Raw genomic sequence first — 16,129 nt, forward strand, 5'->3', positions numbered from 1 at the left:
GACAGATAGCCAGACGCACACACACACCTACAGATAGCCAGACGCACACACACACACCTACAGATAGCCAGACGCACACACACACACCGACAGATAGCCAGATGCACACACACACCACAGAGACGCACACACACACCGACAGATAGCCAGACGCACACACACACCGACAGATAGACAGACGCACACACACACCGACAGATAGATAGACACACACACACCCCCCGTCAGATAGACAGACGCACACACACCCCGTCAGATAGACAGACGCACACACACCCCGACAGATAGACAGACGCACACACACCCCGTCAGATAGACAGACGCACACACACACACCGACAGATAGACAGACGCACACACACACCGACAGATAGACAGACGCACACACACACCGACAGATAGACAGACGCACACACACACCCCGTCAGATAGACAGACGCACACACACACCCCGTCAGATAGACAGACGCACACACCCCCCGACAGATAGACACACACACACCCCCCGTCAGATAGACAGACGCGCACACACACCGACAGATAGACAGACGCACACACACACCGACAGATAGACAGACGCACACACACACCGACAGATAGACAGACGCACACACACACACCGACAGATAGACAGACGCACACACACCCCGTCAGATAGACAGACGCACACACACCCCGACAGATAGACAGACGCACACACACCCCGACAGATAGACAGACGCACACACACCCCGTCAGATAGACAGACGCACACACACACCCCGTCAGATAGACAGGCGCACACACACCCCGTCAGATAGACAAGACGCACACACACACCGACAGATAGACAGACGCACACACACACCGACAGATAGACAGACGCACACACACACCGACAGATACAGACACACACCGACAGATACAGACACACACACACTGACAGATACAGACACACACACACACTGACAGATACAGACACACACACACACTGACAGATACAGACACACACACACTGACAGATACAGACACACACACACACTGACAGATACAGACACACACACTGACAGATACAGACACACACACACACTGACAGATACAGACACACAAACTGACAGATATTTCCTACTCCTTTTTAAAATCAATTTCTAGTTCCTTCGAATTTTTTAGAGTCTATTTTAGAGTCTTAATAACAAATCGCTGAGATCGTTCAGCTGCTTTCATTTGAAGCCAATTTTATTTAATTGACAAACAAACAAACGTACCTTTGTTCATTTTAACAAAAATGCTGCAGATTTGCAAGTTTGAGATCAACGATGGCGTTGGAATTGATTAAAAAGGGGATGGGGGAAAATTGGAAATTGATTTTAAAAAAAAAGGAATTTGAAAATTAAATTTGAATTTGAAAAACAGAATCTGGCCCCTGACCGAAACACAAAAAAATACAAATATATATATATATATATTTTTTAAAATCAGAATCCCCAGTAGCCGGCCCTCGGCCCGGCCTCGGGCTCCACACTCAGCAACATCCCCGCGCTCGCCTGCTCCTCCGATCCCAGCGACAGCAACACAGCTTTGGGGCTGTTCTCAAACAGCGCTGCCCGGTTCTGACTCTCCCCCTTCTTCACCCAGTGCCCGTAGATTCGGAAGGCGCAGGCATCGATCAGCTTGCGCACCCCCTTCAGGGAGTAGGGGTCCCGCACCAGGACCTCTTTCGTCAGGGGCCGCGCGCCCCGATAACTGTGATAGATCCGAATCGAGGCCAGGACTGTGAGAGCAAGCACCTGAGAGAGGGGAGAGGGGAGGAGAGAGGGGAGGAGGAGGGGAGTGAGGAGAGAGGAGAGAGGAGAGAGGAGGGGAGGGGGGGGGGGAGGAGGGGAGTGAGGAGGGGGAGAGGGAGAGAGGGGGAGAAGGGAGAGATGAGGGGACACGGGCGGGAGAGGGGAGAGAGAAAGGAGAGGGGAGGAGGGGGGGAGAGGAGGGGGAGAGAGGAGGGGAGAGGGGAGAGGGAGAGAGGGGGAGGAGGGGAAAGAGGGGAGGGGGAGGGAGGGGAGGAGCGGAAGGGAGAGGGGCGGAGAGGAGGGGAGTGAGGAGAGAGGGGAGGGGGAGAGAGGGGGAGAAGGGAGAGATGAGGGGACACGGGCGGGACAGGGGAGAGAAGGGAGGAGAGGAGCGGAGAGGAGAGGAGAGGGGAGGGGAGGGGAGAGGAGAGGGGAGTGAGGAGAGAGGGGAGGGGAGAGGGAGAGTGAGGGGGAGAAGGGAGAGGAGGGAGGAGAGGAGCGGAGAGAGGGAGGAGAGGAGAGGAGGAGGGGAGGAGGGGAGAGAGGGGAGGGGGAGAGGGAGAGGGAGAGATGAGGGGACAGGGGCGGGAGAGGGGAGAAAGAAAGGAGAGGAGCGGAGAGAGGGGGGAGAGGGAAGAGGGAGTTAGTGCAATTCACATTGGGACAGAGAGAGATAGACAGAGAGAGACAGAGTCAAGCAGACCAGCGTTTGGGCTCTAGTGCGCATTGAAAGATGGAGCCAACGGGCCTCGTTCTCTCACCCTGAATTTCCTGTAGGGGCTGAAGGTTCGAACCTCCTCCCTCTCGTAGCGTCTGAAGAAGGCGTGAGCGAGGGCCTGGTCCGCACTGAGGCGTTGAGCCGGGTCCACCACCAGGAGACGAGACACCTGAGAGAGAGGAGGAGGGGAGGGGAGGGGAGGGGAGGGGAGGGGAGGGGAGGGGAGGAGCGTCATACACAGTGCCGTGAAACTGGACCGGAGACTCCGTCCTGTCCACTGTAAACCTGGACTGGGCGACACTGCTGTGCAGTAGAAGTCTGATTCCCATCCCTGCAATAATAATGCTGGTTATCATCACAGGGATGGGAATCAGACTCCCGTTGCACAGCAGTGTGATCCAGTCCTGGTTTCACTAGGAGCTTAATAATCAGACACACCTGAGCTTGTTAGCTAGACACACTGGGGGCTGATCAAGCTGGTAGTAAAACCTGGAATGGGTGACGCTGCTGTGCAATAGGAGTCTGATTCCCCCCCCCCCCGGCTCACCAGGTCCTTCACGTTGTCGGAGCGGTCGTCCCATTCTGGGGTGTCAAGGCTGTAGCGCCCCTCCATGATCATCCTCAGCATCAACATCTGCTTCCGGTGCCAGAAGGGGGGCGAGCCAGCCAGCAGAGTGAACATGATCACCCCACACGCCCAGCTAGAGAGAGAGAGAGAGAGAGAGGGTGAGAGAGAGAGGGAGTGAGACAGCCAACAGTGTGAACATGATCACCCCACACGCCCAGCTAGAGAGAGAGAGAGAGAGGGTGAGAGAGAGAGGGAGTGAGACAGCCAGCAGAGTGAACATGATCACCCCACACGCCCAGCTAGAGAGAGAGAGAGAGGGTGAGAGAGAGAGGGAGTGAGACAGCCAGCAGAGTGAACATGATCACCCCACATGCCCAGCTAGAGAGAGAGAGAGAGAGGGAGTGAGACAGCCAGCAGAGTGAACATGATCACTCCACACACCCAGCTAGACAGAGAGAGAGAGAGAGAGAGAGAGACAGGGTGAGAGAGAGAGGGAGTGAGACAGCCAGCAGAGTGAACATGATCACCCCACACACCCAGCTAGAGAGAGAGAGAGAGGGTGAGAGAGAGAGGGAGTGAGACAGCCAGCAGAGTGAACATGATCACTCCACACACCCAGAGAGAGAGATAGGGTGAGAGAGAGAGGGAGTGAGACAGCCAGCAGAGTGAACATGATCACCCCACACACCCAGCTAGAGAGAGAGAGAGAGAGGGTGAGAGAGAGAGGGAGTGAGACAGCCAGCAGAGTGAACATGATCACTCCACACACCCAGCTAGAGAGAGAGAGAGAGAGAGAGAGAGAGAGAGACAGGGTGAGAGAGAGAGGGAGTGAGACAGCCAGCAGTGTGAACATGATCACTCCTCCCACACAGCTAGATAGACATGATCACACTCAGTGAAAAGTGACAAAATGAGAAGAAGCGAGAGACAGTGAAAGAGCGAGACGCGGAGAGCGAGAGCACAGTACTCACAGGTCCACCTCCTTGCTGTATCCCGGGTGAGTCTCGTCCATGGAGCACTGCAGGATCTCAGGAGCCAGATAGCCGGGAGTCCCACACAGCTCTGAGAGACGGAGGGGAGGGGAAGGGAGGGTTACTGAGGAAAGCATCACCCCCTACTCCCTCCCCCTACCCTAGTCTCTAAGATGAAGTCATCCAGTCTGATATTCTCACCCCCCCCCTCTCATCTCCCCCCCTCTCCTATCCTCTCCCCCTCCATCCCCTACCCTAGTCTCTAAGCTGAAGTGATACAGTCTGATATTCTCACTCCCTCTTCCCTACCCCCTCCATATCCTGCCCCCGACCCCCGACCCCCTGCCCCTCACCTCGGAGCCTCTGCCCAGGCTGCAGCTGGCAGGAGAACCCGAAGTCTGACAGCTTGATGTTTCCCTCGTTGTCCAGCAGGATGTTCTCTGGCTTCAGGTCCCTGTGCACGATGCTGTGGGAGTGGAGATACAGCACTGCCTGCAGGAGAGCGTGCATCATGCTCCTGACGGGGGAGGGGAGCGTTTAAAAATGAGGATGAACTACAAAACATACAGCTTCACAAGATCCACTCAGCGAACAAAGGGAGGAAACAACACACACACACACACACAGATACACAGACAAACACACACACACAGAGACACACACACACACACACACACACCCACCCCACACACACACACACACACACACAGACACACACCACACACACAGACACACACACACACACACACACACAGACACACACACAGAGAGACACACACACACAGAGACACACAGACAAACACACACACACACAGATACACAGAGAGAGACACACACACACACACACACACACACAGAGACACACAGAGAGACATACACACACACAGACACACCACACACACACACACAGAGACACACAGAGAGAGACACACACACACAGACACACCACACACACACACAGAGACACACAGAGAGAGACACACACACACACACAAACACACACTGACACACAGACACAGAGAGAGAACACAGAGAGACACAGAAACACACAGAGAGACAGACACACACAGACAAACAAACACTGACACACAGACACAGACAGACACAGAGAGAGAGAACACACAGAGAGACAGACACAGACACACACACACAGAGAAACACGACACACATACAGACACAGACAGAAAGACACACACACACAAACACAGACAGACACACACAGACAGACACAGACAGATACACAGACACAGACACACACAGAGCTGTTACCTGGTCTCTTTCTCGCTCAGAGTCACTTTCTCCGTCAGGTAATCAAACAGCTCCCCTCTCCTCATTCTGTGCGGCAGAAACGAGACGAGAATACAAAATCAAAAAAAAAAAAAAAAACACAACGCCCCCAAACGTTAACTATAAACCGTTTCACTTTTAATGGGGCTGTAATCACTAACATTTACTCCAGTGACCTTGTCTAGAGACACGCCCACCCCAAACTCCAAACCCCAAACCCCAAACCCCAAACCCCAAACCCCAATCCCCAAACTCCAAACCCCAAACTCCAAACCCCAATCCCCAAACTCCAAACCCCAATCCCCAAACTCCAAACTCCAAACTCCAAACCCCAATCCCCAAACTCCAAACTCCAAACCCCAAACTCCAATCCCCAAACTCCAAACTCCAATCCCCAAACCCCAATCCCCAAACCCCAAACTCCAAACCACAAACCCCAATCCCCAATCCCCAAACTCCAAACCACAATCCCCAAACCCCAATCCCCAAACTCCAAACTCCAAACTCCAAACCCCAAACTCCAATCCCCAAACCCCAATCCCCAAACCCCAAACTCCAAACCACAAACCCCAATCCCCAAACCCCAAACCCCAATCCCCAAACTCCAAACCACAATCCCCAAACCCCAAACTCCAAACCCCAAACCCCAATCCCCAAACCCCAATCCCCAAACTCCAAACCACAATCCCCAAACCCCAAACTCCAAACCCCAATCCCCAAACTCCAAACTCCAAACTCCAAACTCCAAACTCCAAACTCCAAACTCCAAACTCCAAACATCTAAAATATGTCTCTAAAATATTAAAATTCCTTGGAAATCGATTTTTAAAAAGGCACCGAAATGGAGCTTGTATTAAAAAACAAAAAGGGGGCTATGAAATAAGACGTCGCTTCCTGTGCTGTAGGTCACGCTGAGTAGAGGGCAGTGAAAGCGCGCTACGGCGCAGCTAGACGGATTTAAACTGAAAATACAAACAAAACATTCCCATGAGAAAAAAACGATGAGGGAGAAATACTCACAGGTCAAACACGAGGAATATGAAGGTTGAGGATTCATAGGAATCGATCAGGGAAACTGGAAGAAAAAAATGAAACACATGAGATTCACCCCCCAGCGACTACTGTGGAGACAAAAATCAGTCCAAACGCTGGTCTGCTCGACTCAGTTTAGTTTCAGTAACGCTGATGAAGGCACTAGAGCCCAAACGCTGGTCTGCTTGACTCAGTTTAGTTTCAGTAACACTGATGAAGGCACTAGAGCCCAAACGCTGGTCTGCTCGACTCAGTTTAGTTTCAGTAACGCTGATGAAGGCACTAGAGCCCAAACGCTGGTCTGCTTGACTCAGTTTAGTTTCAGTAACGCTGATGAAGGCACTAGAGCCCAAACGCTGGTCTGCTTGACTCAGTTTAGTTTCAGTAACGCTGATGAAGGCACTAGAGCCCAAACGCTGGTCTGCTTGACTCAGTTTAGTTTCAGTAACGCTGATGAAGGCACTGGAGCCCAAACGCTGGTCTGCTTGACTCAGTTTAGTTTCAATTATGCTGATGAAGGCACTAGAGCCCAAACGCTGGTCTGCTTGACTCAGTTTAGTTTCAATTATGCTGATGAAGGCACTAGAGCCCAAACGCTGGTCTGCTTGACTCAGTTTAGTTTCAATTATGCTGATGAAGGCACTGGAGCCCAAACGCTGGTCTGCTTGACTCAGTTTAGTTTCAATTATGCTGATGAAGGCACTAGAGCCCAAACGCTGGTCTGCTTGACTCAGTTTAGTTTCAATTATGCTGATGAAGGCACTAGAGCCCAAACGCTGGTCTGCTTGACTGAGTAATTGTTTTGTGCAGCTCTAACACTTATCTTGACTATTTTATTCACTTTGCCACGTTTCGCATCACCTAGAATTAAATAAATTATATATGAACATAATCTAGATATTTTATCATCATGTCATCAATCAAACTAAAAAATCATAGCTCAAAAAAGTCTACTGGAAGCCATAATCGCAGTACAGTAAGGAGTTCATGCTAGATTTCGAAATGTCACATTTTTCCAGTCAGTTTTTCATTATCTGGGGAAAACTCCAAAGCGCTGGGTGTGGAATTCAATATGTTAACAAGGGAACATTATTCAGCAGCTTTCATTGGACTCTATGAAGCTGAGGGAGTTCATTGTATATAGAGGGTGTGGAATTCAATATGTTAACAAGGGAACATTATTCAGCAGCTTTCATTGGACTCTATGAAGCTGAGGGAGTTCATTCTATATAGAGGGTGTGGAATTCAATATGTTAACAAGGGAACATTATTCAGCAGCTTTCATTGGACTCTATGAAGCTGAGGGAGTTCATTCTATATAGAGGGTGTGTAATTCAATATGTTAACAAGGGAACATTATTCAGCAGCTTTCATTGGACTCTATGAAGCTGAGGGAGTTCATTCTATATAGAGGGTGTGGAATTCAATATGTTAACAAGGGAACATTATTCAGCAGCTTTCATTGGACTCTATGAAGCTGAGTGAGTTCATTCTATATAGAGGGTGTGGAATTCAATATGTTAACAAGGGAACATTATTCAGCAGCTTTCATTGGACTCTATGAAGCTGAGGGAGTTCATTCTATATAGAGGGGGTGTAATTCAATATGTTAACAAGGGAACATTATTCAGCAGCTTTCATTGGACTCTATGAAGCTGAGGGAGTTCATTCTATATAGAGGGGGTGTAATTCAATATGTTAACAAGGGAACATTATTCAGCAGCTTTCATTGGACTCTATGAAGCTGAGGGAGTTCACTGTATAGGGGGCGGGGCACGGGGGTGTCACTCACTGATGGAGGCGTGTCCTGCCACCTTCCTCAGCACGTCGATCTCCTTCATGGTGGAGGTCTTCACCTCGTCCAGCTGCTGGGGACTCATTCTCTCCGGCGTTATCTCGATTATCTTCACCGCGTACTCCTGCCCGGTGTACTTGTGAACACAGCGGCGCACCACGCTGCTCACTCCCCTAGAACACACACACACACACACAGGGCTGGGAATCAGACTCCTATTGCACAGCAGTGTGATCCATTCCAGGTTTTACTACCAGCTTGATCAGCCCCCAGTGTGTCTAGCTAACAAGCTCAGGTGTGTCTGATTATTAAACTCCTAGTGAAACCAGGAATGGATCACACTGCTGTGCAGCGGGAGTCTGATTCCCAGGCCTGTGAGATGACCGTTCTCTCTGTCCCGCTCCGCCTCTCTGGCTCACCTGCCAATGACCTCTTTGGGCTCATATTTCTGGTAAAACTCTTTGGCTGCGGCCCAGTCTGGCAGCTCATCTTCCAGCTGCAGTTCCCTGGTCATCCTGAGAGCTGTGACAAGCACAACTGGCTGAAAAAAATAATAATAATAATAATAATAATAATAATAATAATAATAATAATAATAATAATAATAATAATAGGGTAGCAGTGTGGAGTAGTGGTTAGGGCTCTGGACTCTTGACCGGAGGGTCGTGGGTTCAATCTCAGGTGGGGGGGACACTGCTGCTGTACCCTTGAGCAAGGTACTTTACCTAGATTGCTCCAGTAAAAACCCAACTGTATAAATGGGTAATTGTATGTAAAAATAATGTGATATCTTGTAACAATTGTAATTCGCCCTGGATAAGGGCGTCTGCTAAGAAATAAATAATAATAATTAACTAGAGCCTTACATTTGAACTGAAATGTTACTTTGAACTACTGTACAAACAACTTGGTCTTAAAATACAAACAAAAACAACAATTATTCTTATTTGCTTTATTGACGGCAAACAATACGGCTGTGAAGCAAACAGAGGGAGAGTGATGGAGAGGGGGTAGAGAGAAGATGGGGTGGGGAGGGAGTGGGGGAAAGGTAAAATGAGAGAGGGAGGGAGAGAGGGAGGAAGAGGGAGAGAGGGAGAGGGGGTAGAGAGAAGATGGGGGTGGGGAGGGAGTGGGGGAAAGGTGAAATGAGAGAGGGAGGGAGAGAGGGAGGAAGAGGGAGAGGGAGAGGGGGTAGAGAGAAGATGGGGTGGGGAGGGAGTGGGGGAAAGGTGAAATGAGAGGGAGGGAGAGAGGGAGGAAGAGGGAGAGAGGGAGAGGGGGTAGAGAGAAGATGGGGGTGGGGAGGGAGTGGGGGAAAGGTGAAATGAGAGAGGGAGGGAGAGAGGGAGGAAGAGGGAGAGGGGGTAGAGAGAAGATGGGGGTGGGGAGGGAGTGGGGGAAAGGTGAAATGAGAGAGGGAGGGAGAGAGGGAGGAAGAGGGAGAAGGGGTAGAGAGAAGATGGGGGTGGGGAGGGAGTGGGGGAAAGGTGAAATGAGAAAGAGAGGGAGAGAGGGAGGAAGAGGGAGAGAGGGAGAGGGGGGTAGAGAGAAGATGGGGATGGAGTGGGGGAAAGGTGAAATGAGAGAGAGGGAGAGAGGGAGGAAGAGGGAGAGAGGGAGAGGGGGTAGAGAGAAGATGGGGGTGGGGAGGGAGTGGGGGAAAGGTGAAATGAGAGAGGGAGGGAGAGGGAGAGAGGGAGGAAGAGAGGGAGAGAGGGAGAGGGAGAGGGGGTAGAGAGAAGATGGGGGTGGGGAGGGAGTGGGGGAAAGGTGAAATGAGAGAGGGAGGGAGAGGGAGAGAGGGAGGAAGAGAGGGAGAGAGGGAGAGGGAGAGGGGGTAGAGAGAAGATGGGGGTGGGGAGGGAGTGGGGGAAAGGTGAAATGAGAGAGGGAGAGGGAGGGAGAGAGGGAGGAAGAGGGAGAGGGAGAGGGGGAAAGGTGAAATGAGAGAGGGAGGGAGAGGGAGAGAGGGAGGAAGAGGGAGAGAGGGAGAGGGGGTAGAGAGAAGATGGGGGTGGGGAGGGAGTGGGGGAAAGGTGAAATGAGAGAGAGGGAGAGGGAGGGAGAGAGGGAGGAAGACTTCTTACCTTAACGTGTTTAATAGTTATTTATTTTGGATATCCCTGTCTCTCCCAAGTCTTATTAACTTCCAAAAAAAAAAAAAAAAATCTCTCACGGTCACCCCGAAAAAAAAAATCAGATTTGCAAAATAATAATAATAATAATAATAATAATAATAATAATAATAATTCTTACAAAAAACCTCGATATCGTGGACCCCGGAATGTTGAATCCCGGTACAAACTGAAACGCTGTAGCCGGTAATTCAACCCAAATACCGACGGTCGTGATCTGACGTCAGAAACTACCTAAAAAATATTCTGTATTAGCTCTGACTATAACACGACCTTTTTAATAGACTCAAATATTAATAATAATTTAAATATTCCCCTGGTCGGATTTATTCATGTTCAATTTAATATTTTAAAAAAGCGTTAAAAACTTAAACATTACATATAATATAATACCGTTATATAATTACATGTATTCATTCTCCATATTACAATTATTAATTTCATATATTCAGTACACGACAACTACGTAATACGATCAAAATGATTTTAAACCGGATTTCAAAAACGACAGTATTCCGTGTCAAAAAATGGTATACCGGTTTAATATATTAAGGTGTTTTTGTCTTCGTAATGTAATGGTAAAAATTAAAAGGTGTTTTATAGGTATATATTTATTTATATATACATAAATATTTACGATATTATGTCGCCTCTTTATTTAAAAACAGCGTTAGTTCAGTTCTCGCTGTTTATAATCGTTTTGAAACTCCGGCTCAGTTTGATCGTCGGTATCATTGCGGTAATAAAACTTGGGGTATTTTTATATATATTTATATATTTCGTTTTGTTTTTTTCCGGGTACAGTTTTAGTTTTCAATGGAAACGGAAATGTCACAAAACGTACATGACTTTTGCCGTTAATACTTCCTTAATCCGTCAAGATGTTGCGTCGGTTATTAAAAACATTTTTGTACTAGAAAAACAAAACAATATATATATATTATTTATTCCGAGTTGCAGATTTTGGCAGCGGTCTTCTGTGCGGCCTCGGAGTCGGACGAACAGCTGTGGCCGAATTCGGAGGCTCCTACGCGGGGAGAAAGAGGAGAAAGGAGGGGGTTGGTGACGGAGAGGCGCAGCCGGCAGTTTTCGTCTTTTTTAAATGCATGCATTACAAACCAGCATGCAACTATAAATATAATTACATATTACCGAGGTTTAATTAGATATATTCAACGGCTGAGCAAATACAACGAATTATATATATATAAAAAAAAAAAAATTGCAAAACTGTTGTCTCGACTCGATTTAAATCGAAATTAAATGATAAAATATATATATATATATCTATACCGGCTTGATCTGCAGCCTTAATATTTCAAAATAACTAACCCTTCGCTCTCAAATGCAATATCTATTTAATACAAATAATAAAATGGAATACTATCACAAGTGACTGAGGCGTTGATAAGCCAATAGGATTTCAGGTGTGGCATAAACACCCAATCAAAACGGGGAACTCGACAGTTTTTTTCTCCTACGCTTGGGTGGAGGCGGGTCTTCACCTCAGCCAATCAAAGGAATGTTTTTTTTTTTTTTTTAACCTTTAGAACTTGTCGCGTCACTGCGGCTTAGCCAATCAGAGTCTGGGGTGAAAATAGTGGCTGTTCATTCATAATAATAATAATAATAATAATAATAATAATAATAATAATAATAGTCTTATTCTGGCGGCAGGATTTTTTTCTCGCTATGACATAATCTACAATTACGTACATCAAACTATATCATGTTGCATGAGAAAAAATATGCAGCAAAATTACCTATCGGCTGCAAACATCAATAACTGCCCCTATAAGCTCCCAGCTGATGTGTGGATCAAAACACCCATATTATTATTATTATTATTATTATTATTATTATTATTATTATTATTGCCGATATTTGTCAGAAATACAGTAGCGGTCAGGGCTCTGGACTCTTGACCGGAGGGTCGTGGGTTCAATCCCAGGTGGGGGGGACACTGCTGCTGTACCCTTGAGCAAGGTACTTTACCTAGATTGCTCCAGTAAAAACACAACTGTATAAATGGGGAATTGTATGTAAAAATAATGTGATATCTTGTAACAATTGTAAGTCGCCCTGGATAAGGGTGTCTGCTAAGAAATTAATAATAATAATAATATACACATGATTGGAACATTTATGTAAATGTGTCCTCAAAGCCCTACTTAATAACACCTAGTCTAGTTCATACTAGCAAAAGAATGACTCATCCTAGGTAATAAATTATAGCGATAGTGCCGATAGGTCTTGATAAATGATTACTTTTATACTAAAAACCCTGGATTCTGCAAACAGCTGCCATTTGGACCCGTCTCTCCTGAGTTTCTTGAAGGAATGTATCCTGCTTTTGCTTTTTGGAAAACGGTGAAACGAAGGCTCGTTATCCCGTCATCAAATTGTGGTTAGTACAGCCAACTGCTTCACGATATTTTAGCATTTTATCGCACAAACACGCCAAACACAGCTATACCATGACGTATTTTCACCCCAACCTTGGTCTGGTGTGCACAGTTCCCGGATGTCCGACCATGCGCATTGAGTCACAGTCCGGTTTCAACCCCCCTCCTCCTTGGTCTTACCCTTTTGAAGCCAGACAGGCGCCATATTTGTAAAGAAAAATCATTGAACCCAGACCTCCGCAGAAGGGGATGAACCTGGCCTTTTATTAACCAATCAGAGACCACCTTTCCAAATACGACATGGCCTAGAAACAGAGTTCTCAAATCAGTATTACTCCTTATTAACCTCCGTTGGAGCCACTTCTGGTTTCTAGAACAGTTTACTTTGTTTACTGTGTCTGTTTATGTACAATTGTGGAAAATTAACCCATCTGAAATGTCTTTATAATATACAGCACTAGACCCTGATATTGATGCAATCCAGCCCTCTGAAATGTCTTTATAATACACAGCGCTAGACCCTGATATTGATGCGATCCAGCCCTCTGAAATGTCTTTATAATATACAGCACTAGACCCTGATATTGATGTGATCCAGCCCTCTGAAATGTCTTTATAATATACAGCGCTAGACCCTGATATTGATGCGATCCAGCCCTCTGAAATGTCTTTATAATATACAGCACTAGACCCTGATATTGATGCGATCCAGCCCTCTGAAATGTCTTTATAATACACAGCGCTAGACCCTGATATTGATGCGATCCAGCCCTCTGAAATGTCTTTATAATACACAGCGCTAGACCCTGATATTGATGCGATCCAGCCCTCTGAAATGTCTTTATAATACACAGCGCTAGACCCTGATATTGATGCGATCCAGCCCTCTGAAATGTCTTTATAATACACAGCGCTAGACCCTGATATTGATGCGATCCAGCCCTCTGAAATGTCTTTATAATACACAGCGCTAGACCCTGATATTGATGCGATCCAGCCCTCTGAAATGTCTTTATAATACACAGCGCTAGACCCTGATATTGATGCGATCCAGCCCTCTGAAATGTCTTTATAATATACAGCACTAGACCCTGATATCGATGTGATCCAGCCCTCTGAAATTACTTTGAGAAAGACTTCTAGTGGAAACGTTTGTCATTGAATTTACACTGAAGACGCCGAGAAAGATTTCTAGTGGAAACGTTTGCCATTGAATTTACACTGAAGACACTGAGAGAGACTTCTAGTGGAAACGTTTGCCATTGAATTTACATTGAAGACACTGAGAAAGACTTCTAGTGGAAACGTTTGCCATTGAATTTACACTGAAGACGCTGAGAAAGACTTCTAGTGGAAACGTTTGCCATTATAACATTTCTTGTAGCGTTCTGAAAAGGATCACAACAAAATGGTCAAAAAAGAAAACAGGGAAAAAACTTGTATACAAGATTTTTAAACTTTATTATTTTTAATTTTATTTATTTATTTATTTCTTGCAGGAAATTACAGCAAATGTTTGTAGAAGTCCATGCTCTGTATTACATAGCATCTACCCTCCTCCCCACCCAAATAAAATAAAAAACAAAAACACAATAGTCCGAACTGTGTACACATCGTTTAATTTCTCGTGCGTTACTATACAAAACCCATTTTGCATAGATCTGGTTTCAAGATACCTATAATACATGAAAGCTGTACAATGATACCACACTGGGTTTTTTGTTTTTTTTAAACAGTAATTACATAATTAAAATAGCTAAGATATTTCAATATTTATCTGTATTTTCAATATTTTTTCTATTTTTGTATTTTATTTTTTAGTAATGTGTGTACAACTCCCCAGCAAAAAACAAACCAAAAACACACAGCACAGCTGCAACAAACCCACATCAGGATTCTTTTTTTTTTTCGTATTTATTTTTTTTAATTAAATGTTAAACTCCCCCCCCCCCCCCCCCCGCCCCCAGGACCCCCATCCCCTATCCCACCACCAGGTACGTTAAAATTATTTCCAGAAAGACAAAGGCAACACACACACACAAACTAAATTCTCTTGCCTCTTCTTAATCACTAGCGACGTTATCACAGGCCAAAAGAAAAAAAACAAACCCTTCGATTTTGCTTCCCTAAAAGTTGTTTTTAGTTACAGCTGGCTGTTTCAAAAAGCCGGTCGCCGGCACGTTTCTAGTGTTACTGAGGAGCAAGAAAACTTGTGTCGAAAAAAAACTAGCGACAGTAACCTAGACAAACGAAACCAAAAAAAAAAACATGAAAAAATGTACATCTTGTTAAAGCATCTGTTTTGGTCACATAATTTAGGTTTTTAGGTTTAAATTAAAAATATTATTAGAGCCACTCTGATCCCCCCCCCACCCCCCTCGTGAAAATAGTTACATTTTTATTTTTACATCACAAATTCAGCACACACTTACACGCACACACACACACACACTGGTGTTTAACTAGTCAGCTACTGTAGTGGAGACACAATCTTAGTATAATAGTAACATTAGCAATTATAATGATAAGAAACAAACAACTTTCAGCCTCTTATTTCTCCCATATTCAGATCACAAAAAAAATAATTACAGAAGAGAAAGCAGTTAGGACAGGAACCGTGGTTTCAATTCGACTGCAGGGCGACTTGTGTGTGACAGCAAGCGAGGGAGGCAGAATGATTGTGTGTGTGTGTGTGAGCGAGAGGCAGGCAGAATGATTGTGTGTGTGTGTGTGTGAGCGAGCGAGAGGCAGGCAGAATGATTCTGTGTGTGTGTGAGCGAGCGAGAGGCAGGCAGAATGATTGTGTGTGTGTGTGTGTGTGTGAGCGAGCGAGAGGCAGGCAGAATGATTGTGTGTGTGTGTGTGTGTGAGCGAGCGAGAGGCAGGCAGAATGATTGTGTGTGTGTGTGTGTGAGCGAGCGAGAGGCAGGCAGAATGATTGTGTGTGTGAGTGAGCGAGCGAGAGGCAGAATGATTGTGTGTGTGTGAGCGAGCGAGAGGCAGAATGATTGTGTGTGTGTGAGCGAGCGAGAGGCAGAATGATTGTGTGTGTGTGTGTGAGCGAGCGAGAGGCAGGCAGAATGATTCTGTGTGTGTGTGAGCGAGCGAGAGGCAGGCAGAATGATTCTGTGTGTGTGTGAGCGAGCGAGAGGCAGAATGATTCTGTGTGTGTGTGAGCGAGCGAGAGGCAGGCAGAATGACTGTGTGTGTGTGGGAGGGAGACGGAGGGACAGGGGAGAGGTGGAGGTTGCAAACGAACTGAAAAAACATTTTTGATCACATAACGTTTGGGTCTAGAACACTCTGGGTAAGTTGGCACAAACAGAAGTCGAAGTTTACTCAAAACACTAACAAATTCTGAATGAGGACAACAACTATAAAATCAAAAAGACTTCGACCTTTTGAGAAAATATTATCGTTGCAGTACGATACACTTGTTTTTTGTTTAACCTCGT

At 46.4% G+C, this 16,129-nt stretch overlaps 1 protein-coding gene across 1 annotated transcript; it reads right to left on the reverse strand.

Moving 5' to 3' along the window:
- Positions 1-6: 6 nt before the first annotated feature.
- On the reverse strand, positions 7-11,657 carry phkg2 (phosphorylase kinase, gamma 2 (testis)). Its single transcript, XM_034914549.2, has 10 exons — positions 10,222-11,657; positions 8,554-8,675; positions 8,132-8,307; positions 6,328-6,382; positions 5,290-5,355; positions 4,374-4,537; positions 4,021-4,111; positions 3,029-3,182; positions 2,525-2,650; positions 7-1,766 (listed from the first exon to the last, which is right to left on the reverse strand). Exons 2-10 carry the CDS (start codon positions 8,646-8,648, stop codon positions 1,455-1,457), a joined length of 1,239 nt encoding a protein of 412 aa, XP_034770440.2. The 5' UTR covers positions 8,649-8,675; positions 10,222-11,657; the 3' UTR covers positions 7-1,454.
- Positions 11,658-16,129: the final 4,472 nt, after the last annotated feature.

Source organism: Acipenser ruthenus, chromosome 44 (genome assembly GCF_902713425.1).
Source record: "Acipenser ruthenus chromosome 44, fAciRut3.2 maternal haplotype, whole genome shotgun sequence".
NCBI classification, from domain to species: Eukaryota; Metazoa; Chordata; class Actinopteri; order Acipenseriformes; family Acipenseridae; genus Acipenser; species Acipenser ruthenus.

What these genes read in the sequence shown, in the direction of transcription:
- phkg2 (XM_034914549.2), bottom strand. Translation starts at nt 8,648, where the DNA reads ATGACCAGGGAACTGCAGCTGGAAGATGAGCTGCCAGACTGGGCCGCA. An exon ending in CCCAAAGAGGTCATTGGCAG is followed by an intron (nt 8,308 to 8,553) that starts GTGAGCCAGAGA and finishes TGTGTGTTCTAG; the next exon opens with GGGAGTGAGCAGCGTGGTGC. An exon ending in TACAGCAAGGAGGTGGACCT is followed by an intron (nt 3,183 to 4,020) that starts GTGAGTACTGTG and finishes CTCTCTCTCTAG; the next exon opens with CTGGGCGTGTGGGGTGATCA.